The sequence below is a fragment of the Pongo pygmaeus genome, chromosome 7 (genome assembly GCF_028885625.2).
Source record: "Pongo pygmaeus isolate AG05252 chromosome 7, NHGRI_mPonPyg2-v2.0_pri, whole genome shotgun sequence".
Lineage (NCBI taxonomy): Eukaryota > Metazoa > Chordata > Mammalia > Primates > Hominidae > Pongo > Pongo pygmaeus.
In genome coordinates, this window is record NC_072380.2 from 132,955,106 (window position 1) to 132,979,637 (window position 24,532).

A 24,532-nucleotide genomic window follows, 5' to 3' on the forward strand; every position below is an offset into this window, starting at 1 on the left:
TGTGGACTCATTTTTGGTTCCACGTGAAATTTAAAGTAGTTTTTTCTAATTCTGTGAAAAAAAGTCAATGGTAGCTTGATGGGAATAACATCGAGTCTCTAAATTACTTTGGGCAATATGGCCATTTTTACGATACTGATTCTACCTATCCATGAGCATGGAATGTTTTTCCGTTTGTTTGTGTCCTCTCTTATTTCCTTGAGCAGTGGTTTGTAGTTCTCCTTGAAGAGGTCCTTCACATCCCTTGTAAGTTGGATTCCTAGGTATTTTATTCTCTTTGTAGCAATTGTGAATAGGAGTTCACTCATGATTTGGCTCTCTGTTTGTCTATTATTGGTGTATGGGAATCCTTGTGATTTTTGCAATTGATTTTGTATCCTGAGACTTTGCTGAAGTTGCTTATCAGCTTAGGGAGATTTGGGGCTGAGATGATGGGGTTTTCTAAATATACAATCATGTCATCTGCAAACAGAGACAATTTGACTTTGTCTCTTCCTATTTGAATATGCTTTATCGCTTTCTCTTGCCTGATTGCCCTGGCCAGAACCTCGAATACTATGTTGAATAGGAGTGGTGAGAGAGGGCATCCTTGTCTTGTGCTGATTTTCAAAGGGAATGCTTCCAGCTTTTGCGCATTTAGTGTGATATTGACTGTGGGTTTGTCATAAATAGCTCTTTTTATTTTGAGATACATTCCATGAATACCTAGTTTATTGAGAGTTTTTAGCGTGAAGGGGTGTTGAATTTTATCGAAGGCCTTTTCTGCATCTATTGAGATAATCATGTGGTTTTGGTCATTGATTCTGTTTATGTGATGGATTATATTTATTGATTTGCAAGTGTTGAACCAGCCTTGCATCCCAGGGATGAAGCTGCCTTGATCGTGGTGGATAAGCTTTTTAATGTGCTGCTGAATTCGTTTTGCCAGTATTTTATTGAGGATTTTCACATCAATGTTCATCTGGGATATTGGCCTGAAATTTTCTTTTTTTGTTGTGTCTCTGCCAGATTTTGGTGTCAGCATGATGCTGACCTCATAAAAAGAGTTAAGGAGGAGTCCCTCTTTTTCTATTGCTTTGAATAGTTTTAGAAGGAATGGTATCAGCTCCTCTTTTTACCTTTGTCAGAAATTGGCTGTGAACCCGTCTGGTCCTGGGCTTTTTTTTTCATTGGTAGGCTATTAATTACTGCCTCAATTTCAGAACCTGTTATTGGTCTATTCAGGAATTCGACTTCTTCCTGGTTTAGTCTTGGGAGGGTATATGTGTCCAGGAATTTATCTATTTCTTCTAGATTTTTCTAGTTTATTTGCATAGTGGTGTTTATAGTATTCTCTGATGGTAGTTTGTATTTCTGTGGGATCAGTAGTGATATCCCCTTTGTCATTTTTTTTTTTTTGAGATGGAGTCTCACTCTATTGCCCAGGCTGGGAGAGTGGCACAATCTCGGCTCACTGCAACCTCCTCCTCCTGGGTTCCAGCGATTCTCCTGCCTCAGCCTTCTGAGTTGCTGGGACTACAGGCACCCCCCACCATGCCCGGCTAATTTTTGTTTTTTTTAGTAGAGACAGGGTTTCACCGTGTTGGCCAGGCTGGTCTTGAACTCCTGACCTTGTGATCTGCCCGCCTCAGCCTCCCAAGGTGCTGGAATTACTGGCGTGTGCCCCTCTGCCCGCTTTACCATTTTTTATTGTGTCTACTTGATTCTTCTCTCTTTTCTTCTTATTAGTCTGACTAGTGGTCTATTTATTTTTTTAATCTTTTCAAAAAACCAGCTCCTGGATTCACTGATTTTTTGAAGGGCTTTTCATGTCTGTATCTCCTTCAGTTCTGCTCTGATCTTGGTTATTTCTTGTCTTCTGCTAGCTTTTGAATTTGTTTGCTCTTGCTTCACTAGTTCTTTAAACTGTGATGTTAGGGTGTCGATTTTAGATCTTTTCAGCTTTCTCCTGTGGGCGTTTAGTGCTATAAGTTTCCCTCTAAACACTGCTTTAGCTGTGTTCCAGAGATTCTGGTACATTGTGTCTTTGTTCTCATTGGTTCCAAAGAATGTGTTTATTTCTGCCTTGATTTTGTTATGTACCCAGTAGTCATTCAGGAGCAGGTTGTTCAGTTTCCATGTAGTTGTGCAGTTTTGAGTGAGTTTCTGAATCCTGAGTTCTAATTTGATTGCACTGTGGTCTGAGAGACTGTTTGTTATGATTTGCATTCTTTTGCATTTGCTGAGGAGTGTTTTACTTCTAATTATGTGTTGAATTTTAGAATAAGTGCAATGTGGTGCTAAGAAGAATGTATATTCTGTTGATTTGGAGTGGAGAGTCCTGTAGATGTCTATTAGGTCCTCTTGGTCCAGAGCTGAGTTCAAGTCCTGGGTATCTTTGGTAATTTTCTGTCTCATTTATCTGTCTAATATTGACAGTGGGGTGTTAAAGTCTCCCACTATTATTGTGTGGGAGTCTAAGTCTCTTTGTAGGTTTCTAAGAACTTGCTTTACGAATCTGGGTGCTCCTGTGTTGGGTGCATATACATTTAGGATAGTTAGCTCTTCTCGTTGCATTGATCCCTTTACCATTACGTAATGCCCTTTGTCTTTTTTGATCTTTGTCGGTTTGAAGTCTGTTCTATCAGAGACTAGGATTGCAACCCCCTGCTTTTTTTTTTTTTTTTTTTTTTGCTTTCCATTTGCTTGGTAAATATTCCTCCATCCCTTTATTTTGAGTCTATGTGTGTCTTTGCATGTGAGATGGGTCTCCTGAATACAGTACACCAATGGGTCTTGACTTTTATCCAATTTGCCAGTCTGTGTCTTTTAACTGGGGCATTTAGCCCATTTACATTTAAGGTTAATATTGTTATGTGTGAATTTGATCCCATCATTATGATGCTAGCTGGTTATCTTGCCCGTTAGTTAATGCAGTTTCTTCATACTGTCAATGGTCTTTACAATTTGGTATGTTTTTGCAGTGGCTGGTACCGTTTTTTCCTTTCCATATTTAGTACTTCCTTCAGGAGCTCTTGTAAGGCAGGCCTGGGGGTGACAAAATCCCTCAGCATTTGCTTGTCTGTAAAGGATTTTATTTCTTCTTCACTTACAAAGCTTAGTTTGGCTGGATATGAAATTCTGGGTTGAAAATTCTTTTCCTTAAGAATGTTGAATGTTGGCCCCCACTCTCTTCTGGCTTGTAGAGTTTCTGCAGAGAGATCCACTGTTAGACTGATGGGCTTCCCTTTGTGGGTAACGCAACCTTTCTCTCTGGCTGCCCTTAACATTTTTTCCTTCATTTCAACGTTGGTGAATCTGATGATTGGGGTTGCTCTTCTCAAGGAGTATCTTTGTGATGTTGTCTCTATTTCCTGAATTTGAATGTTGGCCTGTCTTGCTAGGTTGGGGAAGTTCTCCTGGATAATATCCTGAAGTGTATTTTCCAACTTGGTTCCATTCTCCCTGTCACTTTCAGGTACACCAATCAAACGCAGATTGGGTCTCTTCACATTGTCCCATATTTCTTGGAGGCTTTGTTCATTCCTTTTCATTATTTTTTCTCTAATCTTGCCTTCACACTTTATTTCATTAAGTTGATCTTCGGTCTCTGATATCCTTTCTTTCATTTGATCAATTTGGCTATTGATACCTGTGTATGCTTCATGAAGTTCTTATGCTGTGTTTTTCAGCTCCATCAGGTCATTTATGTTCTTCTCTAAACTGATTATTCTAGTTAGCAGTTCCTGTAATCTTTTATTGAGGTTCTTAGCTTCCTTGCATTGGGTTAGAACATGCTCCTTTAGCTTGGAGGAGCTTGTTATTGCTTACCTTCTGAAGCCTACTTCTGTCAATTCATTACACTTATTCTCCATCCAGTTTTGTTCCGTTGCTGGCGAGGAGTTGTGATCCTTTGGAGGAGAAGGGGCATTCTGGTTTTTGAAACTTTCAGCCTTTTTGTGTTGATTTTTTTCTCATCTTTCTGGATTTGTCTACCTTTGGTCTTTGATGTTGGTGACCTTTGGATGGGGTTTGAGTGGTCGTCCTTTATGTTGATGTTGATGCTGTTGCTTCCTGTTTTTTAGTTCTCCTTCTAACAGTCAGGCCCCTCTGCTGCAGGTCTGTTGGAGTTTGCTGGAGGTCCATTCCAGACACTGTGTGCCTGGGTATCGCCAGTGGAGGCTGCAGAAGAGCAAAGATTGCTGCCTGCTCCTTCCTCTGGAAGCTTCATCCCAGAGGGGCACCTGCCAGATGCCAGCTGGAGCTCTCCTGCATGAGGTGTCTGTTGACTCCTGGTGTCTCCCTGTCAGGAGGCACGGGGGTCAGGGACCCATTTGAGGAGACTGTCTGTCCCTTAGCAGAGTCTGAGCACTGTGCTGGGAGGTCCTCTGCTCTTTTCAGAGCCAGCAGGCAGGAATGTTTAAGTCTGCTGAAGCTGCGCCCACAGCTACCCCTTCCCCCAGGTGCTCTGTCCCAGGGAGATGAGAGTTTTATCTATAAACCCCTGACTGGGGCTGCTGCCTTTCTTTTAGAGATGCCCTGCTCAGAGAGGAGGAATCTAGAGAGGCAGTCTGGCTACAGTGGTTTTGTGGGCTCTGCCCAGTCCAAACTTCAGGCAGCTTTGTTTACACCATGAGGGGAAAACTGTCTAATCAAGCCTTACTAATGGCAGACACCCCTCCCCCCACCAAGCTCGAGCATCCCAGGTTGACTTCAGATTGCTGTGCTGGCAGCGAGAATTTCAAAACAGTGGATCTTAGCTTGTTGGGCTCCATGGAGGTTAGATCTGCTGAGCAAGACCACTGGGCTTCCTGGCTTCAGCCCCCTTTCCAGGGGAGTGAATGGTTCTGCCTCGCTGGCATTCCAGGCATCACTGGCGTATGAAAATAAACTCTTGCAGCTAGCTCGGTGTTTGCCCAGATGGCCACCCAGCTTTGTGCTTGAAACCCAAGGCCCTGGTGGTATAGGCACCCAAGGGAATCTCCTGGTCTGCGTGTTGCAAAGATTGTGGGAAAAGCATAGTATCTGGGCTGGATAGCTCTATCCCTCACAGCATGGTCCTTCATGGCTTCACTTGGCTAGGGGATGGAGTTCCCCAACCCCTTGTGCTTCCTGATGAGGCGATGTCCCACCCTGCTTATGCTCACCCTCCATGGGCTGCACCCACTGTCTAACCAGTCCAAATGAGATGAACCCAGTACCTCAGTTGGAAATACAGAAATCACCCGCCTTCTGCATTGGTCTCTCTGGGAGCTGCAGACCAGAGCTGTTCCTATTCGGCCATCTTGCCCGGGCACCAAAATCAATGATACACTCTTAATCATGGCCTGGTACACTTTTAATCATGGCCTTCCCATGTATTCTAAATTTACACTATGTCATTCCTTTTAGTCTAGAACCTGAAAATTCTTTCTTAGACATGTTTCTAATCAAACCAGGTAACTCCAGTATGCATCCAGAATAATTTTTCTTTTGAGTCATAAAATATGTTTATTTAGCTCATTACTTGCATTTCTTGCCCTCTGCTGCATTATTTCTGGCACTCTGGGAAAGAAGTCTACAAAATTTATTATTGCTCAAGTATAACATTATCATTCCTTCGCCTTCCTCAAAAGGCCTTCAATGGGAAGTTATTTTTATTTATGTGCTTACATAAACAACTATTTGACCCCAAAATCCTTTAAGGAAAGTACTTCATTTCTGGCTGATGGAGGAAATATTACAGGACACAGTGATAGACCCAAGAAGACCCACACCTACTGTGAATAGCCAGAAGACCCTTACACTGTTCTGGGAGTACTTTTGAAAAGTTAATGGATTCTTAAACAAAATAGAATGAATTACAAATTCACTCAGACCATACACGTCAAATGGTTCATGATTGGCAAATTCAGAAAAATAAAATAAAATTATGGTTAGGAATGGTAACTAAACATATAAGTTGTGATATTTTATTTTCTGTGTTATTTTTCTCATATTGTAATTTAGTTCCTAAAAATGAGACCCATGAAAACTTCCCAGGGTGAGAGGCTTTGTTTTGTTTTTTTGTTTTGTTTTGTTTTTTGGTTTGTTTGCTTTTTGTTTTTTACTCTTTCTAAGAAATACATTAAGCTTCTTAGTGAATTATTCCTGTTAATTTGGAAAGAATAACAATTTAATCTCATGCAAGCACTTGTAAGCTATGCAAGGTAAAATAATAATAATATTTACTTTGGGTTGTCTCTAGATAATTTTTCCTTTTCTACTTTCTTTCATTTCACACTGTTTATTTTTGAAATAGTTGGACACCTAGATGAAGGGAAAAAAAGATCAAAAGTCTTAAACACTCTGACCCAGTTAAACAAACCTGTAGTAAAAATGAAAAATATTGATAAATTTGGTGGTGCTTATTTGCTGTGCAAAACTGTTTTTTTTTCTCTCTCTCTCTTTTGCTATACAGAAGAACCTACTGTAGAATTCTTTAAGTATCAAGCTCCTTTAGAGGATTTTAATTAAATAGGATATGTGCACACTTGATTTACAGGCGCCCTCTCAGGGACTCACCTGAGGGTTCTTTGAAAATTTATATCAGTGTTTTATGAAGTGTTACTGTGATACAAATGTAATGTGTTATGACTGGAGAAAGAAAGTGGACTGCATGTAAATTTAGATTATGAAACTAAGGTGGACAGGCAGATGCACATCTGTATTAAAGTCTGAGAGTCTTGAAATCATGTGAACCAAATGACATCTTAAAATAATAATGTATGGTGCAGAAAGACAGATGGCTAAGACACATTATGAAAGCAGGAAAAGAAATGTGTCAAGATAAGAGGAATATCAAACCTTCCTTAACTCTCAAGGCTGGTGAAATTTACACAAAGAAATGATAAGCTTGTGTACTGAAGTTGGACAATAGTGCATGTATATGTTACACACTGTGTACCAAAGTTCAGCTTAAACATATGTAAAACAAGGGGAATTTAATTTACATTTCCAGTTGAGGTAAATGAAGTGTTTCTATACTTTCTAGATATAATTACATCTATCAAATACTTCTAGGTTAAAAAAAAACCTTTGAATTCTTAGAAATAAAATTATAGTACCTGTCAAATATTTTATAAGGATTGACTTTCAACTCTGTCTTCGGTTATAGAGGAGTGGCAATGACATTGCCATATGTTTTGTTGTCAGGGTAGGAAGGTCTCTCATTTATTTTAAAAGGCTAGTCAGGATTTCAGAATTTTCTAGAGCCTCAGTGTAAAAATCTGTAGCTATAACACGAATTCTGGGTTGCAAGAATATGTCTACATTAAGAATACTCAAAGTGTGACTCAGTCTCCTACATGACTACATGATAATTTCAGATATTAAGATTAACATTTTAGAAACATTGATAGCCATTTGACATTACTGCAACAACCTGAGAACATGATCACTTTTCTAACCACTTGGTTTTATCGTATTTTACAAATAAATTGGTCTGCAATGGATGGGAATTAAAATGACACCACCACCACCACCAACAATAACTAGTCCTTCACTACAAAGAGTTTGAGAATCACTGTCTAGAACTGAACTTCATAAGATGGGAACATAGCGAGATGCAGGGAATCCTCTTTCTACTGCAGGAACAGCTGGTTGGATGTGGTCCAGGTTGCTCTGAAAAGCTTTGGGTGATATTAGAGCCAGACATGAAAATCCATTTCTGAAAAAAATTAAAAGCATGAAGCTCACTGGTTATATTTGCATCCCACTTAACCATGAACATTTTTTACAGAATTGTTTTATAAATAAAACCAGCATCTGTTCTGACCTGCAGCATTTGTTTTTAGTAGGAGCACATTTTTTTACTTTGCTTTGTCTAAACAAGCAGAGGCCAAGCAAGAGGAACTTTGCATACCCAAGAGGAGATGGTTTTTTACTCTTGAAAATGAATATCAATAGGGTAAGAAGGTTCAAGTGGTGAAGTCATGTGAAGTAGAGCACAAAGGCCCAGACAAGATTCTTGGGGTTTCAGTATGGCTCTTTTACTCAATAGCTATATGGGCCTCAGTTTTCTCATCTGTAAAATGAGTGTGATGATACCCCTTATTTCAAAAGGTGGTAGTGAAGATTAAGTGAATTATAGATTGAGAATTCCTAATCCTAAAATTCAAAATCTGAAATGCTCCAAAATCCAAAACGTTTTGAACACTGACATGATGCTACAAGTGGAAAATTTCACATAGAAGTAATTAACACAAACTTTGTTTTATGCACAAAATTATTAAAAATATTGTATAAAATTACCTTCAGATTATGTATATAAAGTGTATATGAAATGTAAATGAATATTGTGTTTAGACTTAGGTCTAATCCTCAAGATACCTCATTATACATCTACAGATATTCCTGAGTCTAACAAAATCACAAATCCAAAACACTTCTGGTCTCAAGCATTTCTGATAAGGGTTACTTAATCTGCATATGCTGTATTAGAATGCTTACAGCAGCACCTGGCACATAGTAATTGCTAGGTAAGGGAGGCCTCTTACTATAAATCACAGCAACTACTCCTGGCAAACTAATGAGTCTTCTAAAACAGTCACACTGCTTTTTAGTATTCCATGTGCTAAATTTAATTGGTTAGTTCCAAGACCATGGGCTTCTCAGTTTGAAAGAAGACATTATTTAACATCAACATGGGTGGTTTGTTAGATGGACAGATTGAAATGAATGCCCAGGCTCTGCTTCAGAGGGGTTACATTTAAGAGAAACACCCTGAGGGAAGCTATGTTGATGGAGTAATACAAGTCAGGGCAACCTCAGTTCTTCTCTTACACGTTCTTAGTGCTAGGGCCGTCTAACTCATTCTGGAATAAAGCAGAGCTCCTTTGTAAATATCTCCTTCTCAGGACCCCGAGTCCACACATCAATTCAGACCTGTACATTTCAATGGCCCTTTCCTATGAGGAGCAAAATCATATTAATCTCATATAAAAATCATCTAATTTAGATTTCCTTGTTTCATATTTAAAATACTGCTTTTAAGAGCTTAGCAATATCTTAGCAACAGCTGCTTCTGGGTTCAACTCGAGGCTTTCTAGGGCTTATTCCATGATTTATAGGTTCCTTCTTTCATCCAGAAGGAGACAGCATCGCCCTTTGCCTGCTGGCATTTTACCCAGCACTTGAATCGAAAAGTAACTCCAGCTGTCCTGGTCTTGTGACTCCCTTAAACCCGTTTGAGTCAGTTCTTACATCCTAGCACTTTTCCAGCCATGATTAAGTTCTTTAAATGGCCCGGTGATGGGCCAGCTTCTCACTCCTGGAGCACAGACAGAAAGTTTTGTGGTTTTAGCACTGAGAACATGTGGCTTTTCTGGTCCAGACGATTCTTTTCGAGGTGGCAGAGTTCACAAGCCACCACATGGAGCCCTGCACTCACACTTGTGCAATGTCGAACCCACTGCTGCATTTCTTTTTTGTGGGGACATCCTTTTAGACACAGAGTGATGGTGATTCTAGATTGAGGAGGACAACTCCTTTCAGAAATAAAAAAGCTGCACCATTTTTTAGTGTTGCTGGTAAATATGCTTCAGCTCAAGAAAACTTGGCTTTGATGTGTGGTTCTGTTGCTCTTGGCTAGGATCCATCCTTTCTAACTGAAAGAAGAAAATGCTGGGGTCTGATTATCTCTGAAGGAGGAAATAATGGAAGGCTGACTTTGCAAGAGGATACTTAAGTAAAATAAAAAATGATAAGCAGCAGGCTGGATTATAGAATGAGCTCTCCCAATCTATAAACACCTGCTATCTAAACAGGCCATTATTCTCTCTTCTGGTTACTGTACAAATGCCAAGAAGATGTTGAGAGAAGAATATTCCTTAGAGCTTAAGAGCGCCAAATTTAAACCTTCTGTATTAGTGATTATAAACTAAGGGTTACTGTGGTGGGAATTTCAGGGAGAAACGCTTTTGCACGAATGCCCTTTCTTTTCTCCTCACTCTCAAAGCACATCTCTTTGCTTTTGATTATTTCAAAATGCGTAAAGTTATGCTCCATTGCAAATCAGTGGAAATGGGTCTCACTAAGACCGTGGTCCTTTGCTTTTTTGTTCAGGTTATGGTGCCTGGAAGCCAGAACATACTCCTTCTGAAGCCTCTGCTTCCTGATACTGAATACAAAGTCACAGTGACTCCCATCTACACGGATGGAGAAGGCGTCAGCGTCTCCGCTCCTGGAAAAACCTGTAAGTGAAGCTTTCTCCCTTTGGATGCAAGCCGACTCATTAATTGGAAATGCTTGTCCCCTGTAATGCACCCTGAAAGATACAGTAGATTGCAGTGAAGAAACTAAAAGATTTGGAAACAGGAAATCTGTCTGCATCCTGTCTTTACACACACAAGCTACGAGACTTTGAGCAAATTGCTTAAATGTTCTGGGCTGCAGTTTCCTTTTCTGTGGAAGCGAAGACTTGAAAAACCACTACATCTTTCTCTTCCAGAGTTTAATTCATCAAGGTCCTGTTGATTCATCAAAATGTATTCTGCATGCCTGTCTAATTTCTCTTCATCTAACAGGTGTGCTCTAGTCCAAGCCACACTCTCTCTTTTATTTTCATTTTATTTAATTAATTTACTTTTATTTTCATAGGTTTTGGGGAACAGGTGGTATTTGGTTACATGAGTAATTTCTGTAGTGGTGATTTGTGATATTTTGGTGCACTCATCACCCGAGCAGTATACAATGAACCCAATTGGTAGTCTCTTATCCCTCATCCCCTTCCCACCCTTTCCACTGGAGTCCCCAAAGTCCGTTGTATCCTTCTTATGCTTTTGCATCTTCATAGCTTATCTCCCACTTATAAGTGAGAACATACGATGTTTGGTTTTCCATTTCTGAGTTACTTCACTTAAAATAAGTCTCCAATCTCATCCAGGTTGCTGCAAATGCCATTAATTCATTCCGTTTTATGCAAGCCACACTCTCTCTCATCCAGATGAGTGTACTAGCCTCCTGTCAGGTCTTCCTGCTTCTACTCATGCCATCTCCTATTCTTCTTATAGCCGCTTGAGGAGGTTTTCAGCAGATAAATGATCTGCACCTCTGTTTTAAGCCTCCCAATGGCTTCTCACTGTACCCAGGATGAAATCTTATGCCCTTCTGTGCCTTACAAAGATCAACCTACCACCTGGATCCTGCCGATCTCTTTGATCTCCCCTCCTGGCCATTTCACCAGTCATACCTCCCCTTCTGCTCTCCACTGGACTCTTTGAAGTTGTTCCTGCCTTAGGCCCCATGCCCTAGTGATTCCTTCTACATGGAATATGCTTTCCCAGATGTTTGCATGTCAGAATTTTTCTGGTCATCCGGATCTAGGCTCAATGTCATCTCCTCAGCCTTTTCTGGCCACCCCCATGCAAAGTAGCCCCCACTGTCTATGATATTATCTTTTTTCGTTTGTTGTTTTTGGTCATATCATGGCACTAATTACTCTCTGGTATTTTCTTATTTATTCACGTATTTGCTCACTTTCTGTCTCCCACCCCCGGAACGCAAAGCATCATGAGAGCCTGGGGCCTCATAATACTGTTCACTTCTGCATGCCAAGCTCCTATAGTGCTGAGTGGCACAGAGGAGGCATCATGCAATGCTTGTTTAAGATGGATTGACCGTGTTCCTCAAATGAGAAAGGTGCATGAAAACACTTGGCTAAAGCAATACAGAGTCTTAGTTGTCTTCACTATTGATATGATTGTCTATTCTTGCATAAAGACTGCTCTAGAACTTAATGGCTTAAAACAGTGACCATTTTTTTTATCACATCTCACAATTGTGTGGGTCGGGAAATTAGGCAGGACTTGCTGGGAGAGTCTGCTCCACATGGGATTGATCAGTGTCACCTGGTGGTATTCACTTGAGGGCTGGGCTGGTCTGGATGTTACAGGACAACTTTACCCACATGTCTGGCATCTTGGTGGGGGTGGCAAGCAGGCTGGACCCAGCTGAGTCCCTCTCTCTCTCCCTTAGTCTCAGAGCTTCTCCATGTGGTCTTTCCAGCAGAGCAGTCATATTTCTTACATGTCAACTCAGGACTGTAACAGCAAGAGTTCCAAGAGGCATAAAATGGAAACTGCTGGTGTCACTTCTGCTGCAGTCTATTTATTGGTCAAGGTAGTCATAGAACCCACCCAGATTCAAAGAAACAGTCATAGCCCCACCTGTCAATGGAAGGAGGGTTGAAAACTCTGTGACCATCTTTATCCATCATAATTACCAAACGGTGACATGTGGTTGGGTTCAAAATGGCGTCAAGGGCTGAATTCTGTACCTGGGCACCGAAGTGTGGAGTTTTCAACTAAGTTTGTGAAAATCATTAAAATTCTGAAGCCCAGAGTCCTGATTCTGCTCAGCTGGGCAAATAGGTATCATCTCCTCATTTAACAGTGTTGGCATCTCTCCCTCCTCCCGTGCTTATGCCATGTGCCTCCACTCAGACTCCCCAAGCCTGCACATTTTGCTAAAAATCACCCAGAGTATTGTGAGTCCTCAGAGTTGCTATAGTTGTTTCCTCAGGGGACATGAGGAAGGAGAGAAGGAAAACAGAAGAGCAGAGCTATAGGGAGATTTCAAACTTTTCACTCCACCTTTACCAGTATATTGGCATCTTGATTTGGTCTATGCATTGGAATTTCTAGCATATGTTGCTATGTTGCTGCTAAATAAATGTTTGAAAACCAAAATCACAGACTTAAGCAACAATTAAAGAAAACATCAAGTAGTATTTTACCTAGCAAGGTAAATACTTGCTATTATTTATTTATCTTTAAATAAAAACTATTTAAAGATTATTAGTATGAAAATAGGGCTTAAATCTTATTACAGAAATGCCATTACATCTTAAAAATCTCTATATAGTAAAATTATTTTGAAGTGTTAGTGGATGATCTAAGCAGTGATTAAGCAGTGGCCAACACAACTACGTTTTATTAACAACAAAATGATAATGACAAAATGCATACAAATTTACAACAGTCTTCCATATAAATGACTGTAATGTTTTGATAAAAAATGGATAAGCAATAATATAAAACTTCAAACAATATAGGAAATATGAAGATGAAGGCAAAAAAAAATCAGAATCTTACCTCTGAGAATAATCACCATTAACATTCTATGAACACACCCCCAGTATTGCTGTTCACATGTACTTAGTGGAACAGAGTGGCATGGAGACAGACATTTCTAATAAACACGATTGAATTCAATTATACCTAAAATTAACTGATGAATAGGGAATCAAAATAACAATGAAAGACTTCTACATTTCAGATAAAAGTGTTTTGTTTTAAGAGCAATTATTTCTCATATATTTAATATTGAAGGCTGGGCATGGTGGCTCACGCCTATAATCCCAGCACTTTGGGAGGCCAAGGCGAATGGATCACGAGGTCAGGAGATCAAGACGATCTTGGCTAACACGATGAAACCCCGTCTCTACTAAAAATACAAAAAATTAGCCAGACGTGGTGGCACGTGCCTGTAGTCCAAGCTACTTGGGAGGCTGAGGCAGGAGAATTACTTGAATCCAGGAGGTGGAGGTTGCAGTGAGCGGAGATCGTGCCACTGCACTCCAGCCTGGGTGACAGAGTGAGACTCTGTCTCAAAAAAGAAAAAAAAAAAAAATTGAAAACAACCACAGACTCTCAAAGACTTCTCATTGTGTGTTTCAGTGCACTTTCACTTTTAAATATTTTTAATTTTGTGGGAAGATGTCTTATATTTTGATGGCAACAGTGTAGGACATAAAGAAGGAAATTACACTGAATCCCTGTTTTTCCTTTTCTTTTCTGCTCAGTGCCATCCTCGGGGCCCCAGAACTTGCGGGTGTCCGAGGAATGGTATAACCGGTTGCGCATTACGTGGGACCCCCCATCTTCCCCGGTGAAAGGCTATAGAATTGTCTACAAACCTGTCAGTGGTAAGTAATGCTTTGTAAATAATATTGATACCATGAGTAGTTACTTAAAATGTCTTTTAAGATAAATTATAACACCTTATGTTTGGTTGTATTTTTTTAAAGAAGTAGGGAGAACCTCTTACTTGTTTTGGAAAAATAAAGTGTTTTAGTATGGTTAGTGATAGGGTAGATATTATCAGGATGATGACGCTGTGACATCACATAAAAAACTACTGGGCACATCAATTAGAAGAATATATATTGGGTATATACATGACCTAATCATACCCTAGACCAGGAACCAATCTAAGGAAATCTTGACTTTATAGGAAAAGGAAGCTTTATGCTCAAGGAAGATATAAGTTCTAAACATTTGGAATCTCTAACTTCGAAGTTCTCTTCTACCTCTTTCTTCTCGGATTAGTTGGAAAAATTTCATTTACCAACTTCTTAGTCTCCCCAGTTTGGAAATGGAATAGGGGGAAGGAAAAAAAAAACTCATCACGGTAGTAAAATGCTTTTCCACCAGTGTTTTAGCCATCTCCGTAAGAGGATCCCTCTCGCCTCTACCTCCCACATCATTATATCTTGAAGGCATGAAAATGATCCAAGTAGAAAGCGATCGTATCCTTGGTCTGTATGCCTGTGAAGAGGAGACCATATGCAGCAGCACCTCTTACAGTACCATCTCCCCATTCTTAGCAATCTCATGAAGTTTAAACAGGAGACTAGAATTGATGTTATTAAGGTCTTCTCAGTTTTCTAGACCTGGGCCTGCAGTACTCTAGTTGTTCAGCAGAAAGGGCATCTCCAATCATTTTTCTTAATTTGGCAGGAAAATTTTAAAAACATTCTTACAGTCATTAAAACATTTTCTGCTGGCTGGGTGTGGTGGCTCATGCCTGTAATCTCAGCCCTTCGGGAGGCTGAGGAGGGTGGATTGCTTGAGTCCAGGAGTTTGAGACCAGCCTGGGCAACATGGTGTGACCCCGTCTCTACAAAAAATACAAAAATTAGCCAGGCATGGTGGCGTGCACCCGTACCCCCAGCTACCTGGGAGGTTAAGGTGGGAAAATTGTCTGAGCCCGATAAGTCAAGGCTGCAGTGAGCTGTGATCACACCACTGCACTCCAGCCTGGGCAACAAAGCAAGACCCTGTCTCAAAAAATAAAAATAAAATATAAGCACTTTCTACCTTCAAAAACTCCATTAGTTTCAATCTTTCATCTGAGATGTGGTTCTCGCCCCATATCAATTTTCAGCCTTTTCTATTGTGTCTCATTATCCAGGCGCTATTGTCTTCAGGCCCATAAGACTCAAATACTCCCACCTCCAATTTCTTCAGACAAACATCCTTATAACTAGGAAAATAAAACAGTAAGACTAGAACATGGATGCACTAGCTTGCTCCAGGCTCATTCTTTGGGACTCATCACCAATGTTTTTGTCTCTTTGCTTTAGGCCGGAAACATGCGTTAATTTGTAAGACAGCCTTGCTTAATTTGTTTTTTGGATCACTTTACAAATATTGATCAGGTTTTCTAAGCACAAAAAGCTTTATTTTAGGCCAGCGGTTCTCAGTTGATGTCATTTGCTCCCGAATGGAGACATTTTTCATTGTTACAACTGGTGAGAGAGGACTTGCTCCTGGAATCTAATGGGCACTCCTAAGCATGCTACAATTGACAGTACTCCTCTGCCCCAGAATAAAGAATTTTTCAGTTCAAAATACCAATAGTGCTGAGGCTGAGAAATCCTGCTCTAGGCCAAGTGTGAGAAATATACATGTATGGTCATTTGCATTGCACGTGTGGGGCATGGAAAAATTGCTACTGAGGTAACACATACATAGATAGACATATAAATGTATTGTTGGAAGGGGGCTTCTGGAGGAAAGTGATGAGTATTTTGAGAACTTGTCCCTAACTCAAAGCTCTTAAAGAATGAGCATGCGTGGGAAGAAGCGGAGGTAAATAAATTTGTATAGGCTTTAGCAACGAATGTTTTTAATGCTTCATTAAAGACCCCACTAGATTGAAGAAGAGGTGAAACCATACAGGCCTGAAAATGCTGGCTAATCAAGGGCCTTGGAATAAGAGCATAATCTGTCTGGTATTAAACATCCTAAAAGGAGCAGATAAAAGTAAAGTGGTAACATTGATGTTGGTTCACAATGTGGCAAGGTATGGCCTGGTCTCCATGATAAAATTTGCTCTGACTGCCGCTTGTGTGCCTGCTGGGAGCAAAGTTGGTTACCTTAGAAGGGACAATTGAGAATTATTTCTTTAATTGGACAAATTCCTCAATTGCCTATTACAACACAGTACGTAACAATATAGCAGATGGTAGACTGTGAGGTGGACCAATTTCTTTGAATAAGCACAAGGATAAAACTTTGAATAAGCACAGGGGACCTAGGGAAAGGACTAGGTCCCTAAAAATAACCTTTAGCACACCAGTTTTTAGAGCTAGATGAGACCAGATTCAAACCTCAACCCTGCTGTCTGCTTGCTGTATAATCCCAGGCAACTGAAAAGCAGTCGAGTGAGTACAATTTGATCTCAGAGTGCTTCTGTTTTCCCATATTTTGTTGTAACTAAAATATATCCTCTTTCTTCTTTAGTTCTTGGTCCAACACTGGAAACGTTTGTGGGAGCTGACATTAACACCATTCTTATCACAAACCTCCTCAGCGGAATGGACTACAATGTGAAGATATTTGCCTCCCAGGCCTCAGGCTTCAGCGACGCCCTGACAGGCATGGTGAAAACATGTAAGAGCCATTTCCGATGGCCTCAGCCGCATATGGGTTTTTGTTTTGTTTTGTTTTGTTTTGTTTTGTTTTTTGAGATGGAGTCTCACTCTGCTGCCCAGGCTGGAGTGTGGTGGTGCAATCTGGGCTCACTGCAACATCCGCCTCCAGGGTTCAAGCGATTCTCCTGCCTCAGCCCCCCGAGTAGCTGGGATTACAGGCACAAGACACCATGCCCAGTTAATTTACGTATTTTTAGCAGAGATGGGGTTTCACCATGTTGGCCAGGATGGTCTTGATCTCTTGATCTCGTGATTCAACCTCCTCAGCCTCCCAAGCACACGGGGTTTTCCTGCTTTGTTTTCACTGTAACTTGTCACTCAACCCCTGCTTCCATTTGGTCATTCATTTTCCTTTTCCTCTGCATTACCCTTTCTGGATAGTGTTTCATGGAAAGAAAGGTGTGCTCTTTATTCAGGATAGTTCAGAGTCCTGGTTGGCAGGCGGGATGTCAGTACCTGACTTTCAAATAGGCTTGATGATTGCAGATAGGATTTCCTTCTGGGAAATCTGTGTTGGCATTTTTCAAATTAGGTGAAATTTTCCAAACGGCCTGTAGCCTGAGATGGCCAATGTCAAAGTTGGAGCAGGAGGAGGTTTGTCTTTTCTCAGAGGGGTCACTCCACCTGCTTGCACGTGCACACATGCCATCCATCAAAAGTACATGCCACCCCATTCTCAGCACTTCCTTCTGTACTCCTTTGAGGGTTTTCATGTTGTCTGCACACCATCTGGGACTCCTCATTGGCGTACACCACTCCCAGACACCCACACAATAATGCAGTGTTTTCCAAATTCCAGCACCTGTGTGCCATATTCCTGAAGTTTGTTATACCTCCGCATGATCTGTTTATTTATTTGGATTGACTTACAGTTTTTGACCTAAATACTTTTCAAAATCCATGTAATTATCCTAAACAGAAAATCAGTATTTTTATTTTTTAATATATTAAAAAATATTTTCTCCTCTACTAGGTTTTTAGTTAAATATTCCAAATTTTCATAGATACCCTAGAGATTTCAATATGAATCCTTAGCTTATTCCAGTCTACCTTAAATTACTGCTTTTTGGCTCAAGAATTTTATAACAATGTATAATACCTTCTTCCTTTTTGCTACTCTTTTTCTAACTATTTTGTAATTCTATTGTTATAAAAGCCTTAAGATACTATTGTTGTTGTTTCAAATACTCACTATTCTTTCGTTTTTTTCTAGCTTTATTAAGGTATAATTGGCAAATAAAAATTGTATATATTCAAGGTGTAGATACATAGATCTGCAATCTTCAATGTGATTTATGTTTACAATGTGTAATGATCACCACAATCAAATTATTTTTGAAGTATACATTTTATTTTCTTTTTTGATCGTCAAATGACATCTTTATTGTTTTTTTATTTTATTTATTTTAAAAACTTCAATATCCCTTAGGGTACAAGGGGTTTTTGGTTACATGGATAAATTCTCTAGTGGTGAATTCTGAGATTTTAGTGCACCCGTCACTGGAGCACTGTATACTGTACCCAATTCATAGTCTTTTATCCCTCACCCCCCTTCCAAACATCCCCCTTTAGTCCCCAAAATCCATTATATCACTCAAGATTTTTAATCACATTTTAAAATACACATTAAAGATAACACATAAATGACCAAAATATAAGTGGTTTGGCTGTGTGCTAATCAAGATAGTCCTGAGTGCAATCAACAGCACATGCCCCACTCTTGAGATTGTAGTCATGGTATTATCAAAAGAATAAGCCTCAAATCTGCTACTTGTTAGTGTGGCCTTGGGCAAATTGCTTAACTTCCCTCAGCCCAGGCTTTTTCAATTCTAAAATGAAGATAATAATAACCATCGTTCAGGCAAATTGTGAGGATTACAGAGAAAAAAATGTATGTAACGTGCTTATGATGTGGCAAATATTCAATGAATAACCACTATTATTATTGTAATGATTGGGCTTTATGCACTTGGCCTATATCTTACCCTCATCCCTAAGAAATAATTAATCTAATCAATACTGTCAGGCAAGAGTGGGCCATATATTAAGCCAGACCCCAGCACCCCCTGATTGCATATAGGGCCAGCCCTTTTATAGAAGAGGTGTCCTGAATTCTCTGTCATGGAATATCTTGAGACCTTAAAGTCTAGATAGTGAATAAATTTATCTTAAAAGAAATAGTCTCCATCTTCAACAGACCTAAGAAGCCTTTGGTTGTGGTTCTGATCTTGTGCTTGGCTACTGATGTGACACTGTTGTGGCTTCACTAATGAAACCTCCAAGTATTTCCTCTGTTTTGATCCTATAGCAACCTTATAGCTTTCCTTAGTTACACCACAGCATCCCCTATAGCTGGGATTGCAAGCGTGCGCCACCATGCCTGGCTAGTTTTCTATTTTTAGTAAAGACAGGGTTTCACCATGTTGGTCAAGCTGGTCTTGAACTCCTGACCTCAGGTGATCCACCTGACTTGGCCTCTCAAAGTGCTGGGATTACAGGCATGAGCCATCACGCCTCGCCCTATGATTTTTTATTGGTCTGTCTTCTCCCTAGTCTTTCTTGTCTTTTTCCATCCTCTTTTCTCTGCTCCTTCTTCAATTCTGTTTTCTCTTTCTTCTCTCCCTTAATAAATATATTGAGCATTCCAAACATATTTTAAAAGACTGAGATTGTTGAATTGTTTTATATTCTTGTCCTTAAAATATAAATTAAGTGAGTTTATTATTTATTCTCTCTCTTTCTCTCAAGCAAAAGAAAACCTCCCACAATGGCAAATAAATTAATATAAGGTATTTAAAAATATTTTATGTGGTTATATAAATCATTAACATTGATAAAAGTTATATAAATCAGGGCCGGGTGCAGTGGCTAATGCCTGTAATCCCAGCACTTTGGGAGGCTGAGACAGGTGGATCACCTGAGGTCAGGAGTTTGAGACCAGCCTGGCCAACATGGCGAAACCTTGTCTCTACTAAGAATATAAAAGTTAATCGGGTGTGGTGGCATGCGCCTGTAATCCCAGCTATTCAGGAGGCTGAGGCAGGAGTATCACCTGTACCCAGGAGGTGGAGGTTGCAGTGAGCTGAGATTGTACTACTGCACTCCAGCCAGGGTGACAAGAGGGAGACTCCATCTTAAAAAACAAAACAAAAAAAGTTATATAAATCAATTAACATTAATTTCATTTGTTTTTGTTAGGGTAAAGAGAGATTGTTTAATTGGCTTTAGGAGAAAAGTCTTCTTTCTCTGCTGTAACAGAAAGGAACAGTGTAAATGTATAAATTGTAGTTAGACAAGATTATTTTTACCATCTTGAAAAGATAATTCCAAGGTATTTTTATTTTGTGAGTAAGCTAAGAGAGAGAGAGAAATAATAGAAAATGATATGAATGGAAGTCAGAGGTCATTAGGAAAAGTAAATACGTTGATTTTCTGCTTGGATCCAAATGATAAACACTGGCTACCTACTTTTCTATTGTCTTGTAGAAACAATATCCTGTTGCCTCCCCAAACAACCATTTTTGCATATCACAATGTCTAAGATTAATAGGAACCTATGTATTTTAAAAATAATTTGTGTTATCTGTGGAAAATCTTTTATTTTTAAATTTTCAAAAGTGTTTATTCAATCGTGTTTTGAAGACCAGTCCTTGTGAAACTGCTCCTGTTTGCAGAACACTTCCATTTTGACTATTTTACTCTTCTTTTTTTAAGCCATGGCTATCTCACTGGTTGATAAGTACATACTGTATTTACTTTTTTATTATACAAGTATTACATGTTTATTGCATAATATTTAGAAAACACAAGTATATAAAGGGGGTAAGATTTAAAATTACCCAACATTTCATCCTTTCCATCTGGTCTTTTTCCTATGAATATGTACTTCCTCTTCTATTTAAAATGCAGACAGGGCCAGGTGTGGTGGCTCACACCTGTAATCCCAGCACTTTGGGAGGCTGAGGCAGGCAGGTGGCTTGAGCTCAGGAGTTTGAGACCAGCCTGAGCAACATGGCGAAACACTGCCTCTACCAAAAAAAAAAAAAAAAAAAAAAAAATTAGCTGCATGTGGTAGCACATGCCTGTGATCCCAACTACTCAGAAGGCTGAGGTGGGAGGATTGCTGGAGCCCAGGAGGTCGAGGTTGCAATGAGCTGAGATCATGCCACTGCACTCCAGCCTGGGCTACAGAGCAAGACCCTGTCTCAAAACAAACAAACAACAAAGAAATTAAAAAAAAAATAGCAGACAGACAACATCATGCATAATGTTTTGCAATCTGTTTCCTCAAGTCATAAAACATTTATCTTTTATACACTAACTCATTGTAAATTGATGGATTTCCCAGCTCTGAGTATACAGCTTTGAATGAAAATTTTTCCAGAAGTTAATTTCAGATTCAGGGATGTTTATGGTGTTGTCTGCAGTGTGATACAGTTATGTTTCTATTTCATTCCAGTGTTCTTGGGTGTTACCAATCTCCAAGCCAAACACGTTGAAATGACCAGCTTGTGTGCCCACTGGCAGGTACATCGCCATGCCACAGCCTATAGGGTCGTCATAGAATCCCTCCAGGGTGAGTACAATCCATCACTTATGTTTTTGTCAAGCATTTGTGTATTTGGTTCTTTGCACACCACTGTCTACAACACACAAGTAGCGTTAGACAGCAGCCCTCTTGTCGAGGAAGCAATTTGTATTGGTCAGTCATGCTGCATATGGAGTCTGACTGGTTGGGTGAGCAAATTACTAACCCTCTGCAAACCTCCCTTTTCCTTAACTGGTAATGGGTATAACCCTAGTGCTGATTTTTTAGAGTTCTGTGAAGATAAAGCTGAGATATTCCACATAAAGCACTTGCAACAGTGCTTTGTGCACTGGAAGGACCCCAAAAATGTTAGCAGCCAGATAGCCAAGACTAGCATACATTAAAATTATATTGTACTCTAATTTGGGTATTCACTCTCTAGGGATCAAGTTTAAATTTAATGTTTTTCTTAGTGTTTCTTTTTCTTTTGGGGATAGTTGGTGAACAACAACCCTCATTCCAGAGATTTAATGTATCTACAACATCGTGAACAAGTTCTTCAGCATTACAGTTCTCACGTACATCCACAATTTTGGACTTTGTTCCAAGGCTGAAACAGTAAAAATGTCTCACTGTCTTCATTAAAAATATCGAGAACAACAGCAAATGGCTGATTCCCCAAAAATGAGTATCTAGAGCCGGTTAATCCTTTTTTCCCAATATCAGCATGGACAGTATTCAGAAGATGAAATCAAATAATAAAAATTACTTAATCAGATTTATAGAAACAATAGAAAAGATATGTCTTGTTATTTTATGGATTATAGGAGATGCTAAAGAATCCCAAATGATTTTTTAAAATCTTCCAAACTTGGGAGTATAATTGTTAAAAATGTAGCCTGTTCTTTCTGGACAAATGATCTTGGTTTCCCCATTTCAGAAAAGCAAAATGACCTAATTATTTCTAGTCTAGATAAGACTGGGTTTAGTAGCCCATATTCCTGACTATAGCTATATTCAAAATCCATAAATCCCATTTTTGATCCAATCCATAAAGTGGAAAGCGTAGTTTAGGAGAGCACTGAGAGCATTTGGAAATATGTCCCTTGTAGAATAAGAACTGAGATAGGTGGAACATACGAGAAGAGGTTCCTGCCAATCCCAGCCAAGATATATATCATCATGATAGACATGTGGCAACACTCCTTCCTTGAATCCCTCTATATGATGTAAGGATCCTTCCAGCCTGACACTGGCTAACATTTGGGAGTGGTATTAACCTGGAACAAACATTGAGGGAGAGAAAGTCAGGATAAGTCACATGGATTTTATGGTTATGTTAAATATGATTTATGGGATGCCAAAAGTAGATAAAGCACAGGCAACAATTTGAGAAACAACTATGAAATCTTGAGGAGTTATGTTTCCTATATTTCTGTAAGTCACACTTTAATATGGAAGGGTTGGCATTTAGTGGTATTTGCTAAGCCTAAGAAAAAATGCTAAGTGTAATAATAATAACCCTCCCAAACTATCCCACAATTCTTTTATATGATTTATCCTTTTATATGATTTAGGAAATTGAAATGAAGGAACGTGGGTTCCTGTGGATATTCGTTGCCTTTCATAAAAATTTATAACTATATATGTTGACACAACAATGTATAAAAACTGGCTTTATCAATGGAATCAGTAAGATTCGTAGTTTTTTAAATTAAATGCTTTTAGTTTAGCATATTTGCAAAGCAGCCTTGAGAGTTTTATCAGAGGATATGATTGATTTGTCTGATAATACTGAACTGGTCATCTAAAACCACAATAAGCTCTTTCTGAAGCCAAGATCTTTGCTGGCAAGTAAATGAATCCACAGTTGCTTTTTATCTGCAAGTTAAGTGAACTTATACTCCCTCAGTATTATTTTCAGGCTGCCAGAATTTTTTCAGCTGAACCTTTATAGTCTTAATTGAACAAAAACGAACAAAAGTGTTGTTAAATGTACTTCTCATCAACATTTGTTGCTGAGAGATTAGATTTATGAACAAAATTAGCCACATTTCATTCACACAGTTGTCTTACTGAATATTATTTATCAGCTGGATAGCAAAAGATTCTAATTGACAACTTGAAAAGGAATGTTTGATGGAGGAGTGAGTGTGGGGGTGGCAGCAGGAAATGTGTTTAGATATTTTAACTCATGCAATTTAGATCAAGGAATAGTCTTTCTACTTTGGAATGGAGAAGAATTAGGTTGAGTTTCGTTAACTTATAGGGGAGTGTGGTCACCATCCTGATTCACTGCCTTTAAAGGACTCGTGGTAAGATGCCCATTCTTCCATGGGCAGATGAGTCTCAGACCCTCAGGTGTTTTGACTGTAATATTGGCTACACATGCGGTCTCTGCAGAAATTTCAGTCTTTCCACTCCAGACAAAAGAGATACTAGGAATAAATGAGACCCAATTTCCCCATGTGTTGGAGTAAAGCTTTATCCCAGTTGACCTCTTTCTGAATGCCTCTGTCAAATCCTTACAGTTTGATGGGTAATTTTTTCCAGGTTTTTTTTCCATATATTTTTTCATAGCTTGAGCACGTGCATTTTTATTCTGAGATTAAGTCAGTGATGAAGTCTTTACTGTAACCACAACCGCTGGTCAACTTTCTTCTTCGGGCTTCAGCTTCTGTAAAATTATTTCATCTAAGTCTATTAACTGAGGCAATAACTGCAATTTTGCAAGGTTTTTGTGAGTAGAATAGCCACATTGTATCATTCAGGCTTGTTTATTAATATTCACAGAAATCTAGATACACTTAAGCCAAAGGGTCAATTTATTGGCTAGTATACTGAGAAATCCAAAAGTCTCTGGCTTCAGGCACATCTGGACCTAGGTGTTCAATTTCCTAGAGATAAAGTCTTGCTCCTTCTTGTGTTCTGCTCTCCTATGCCTTCATTTTCGACCAGGCTCAGTGAGTCAGATCCAGAATTACATTCTCCCAGCTTCCAGCTTTAACAGTCTTGGTGAAAAGAGAGCTTCTCTTTCTCAATAGTTCCAACAGAAGCCCAGGAATTGAGTCATATTGGCCTGGTTTGGGTCACATGCCTCTAAATCTGTCATTGAGTGCAAGGGCATGAAATAAACTGACTGTTTGGACCGGGTTGCCTTCCACCCCTGTATCTGGTGGTGATGGCTGGAGGTGGGGGTGTTATTCAATCCTCCCCAAACCATAAAGACCAAGACTGAGGAGGAATGGATGCAAAGAAAGAGATTTCAGATACAAGACAGGCAAAAG

General features: G+C 39.5%; 1 protein-coding gene across 3 annotated transcripts in view; it reads left to right on the top strand.

Moving 5' to 3' along the window:
* COL14A1 (collagen type XIV alpha 1 chain) overlaps positions 1-24,532 on the top strand; it is a 241,791-nt gene that overhangs the window by 107,021 nt on the left and 110,238 nt on the right. For all 3 annotated transcript variants that reach the window (XM_063669039.1, XM_054497822.2, XM_054497821.2), the window contains exons 20-23: positions 10,063-10,192; positions 13,802-13,924; positions 16,527-16,676; positions 21,177-21,293. In XM_063669039.1, the coding sequence (XP_063525109.1) occupies positions 10,063-10,192; positions 13,802-13,924; positions 16,527-16,676; positions 21,177-21,293 (520 nt within the window). The remainder of the gene's footprint in view (positions 1-10,062; positions 10,193-13,801; positions 13,925-16,526; positions 16,677-21,176; positions 21,294-24,532) is intronic.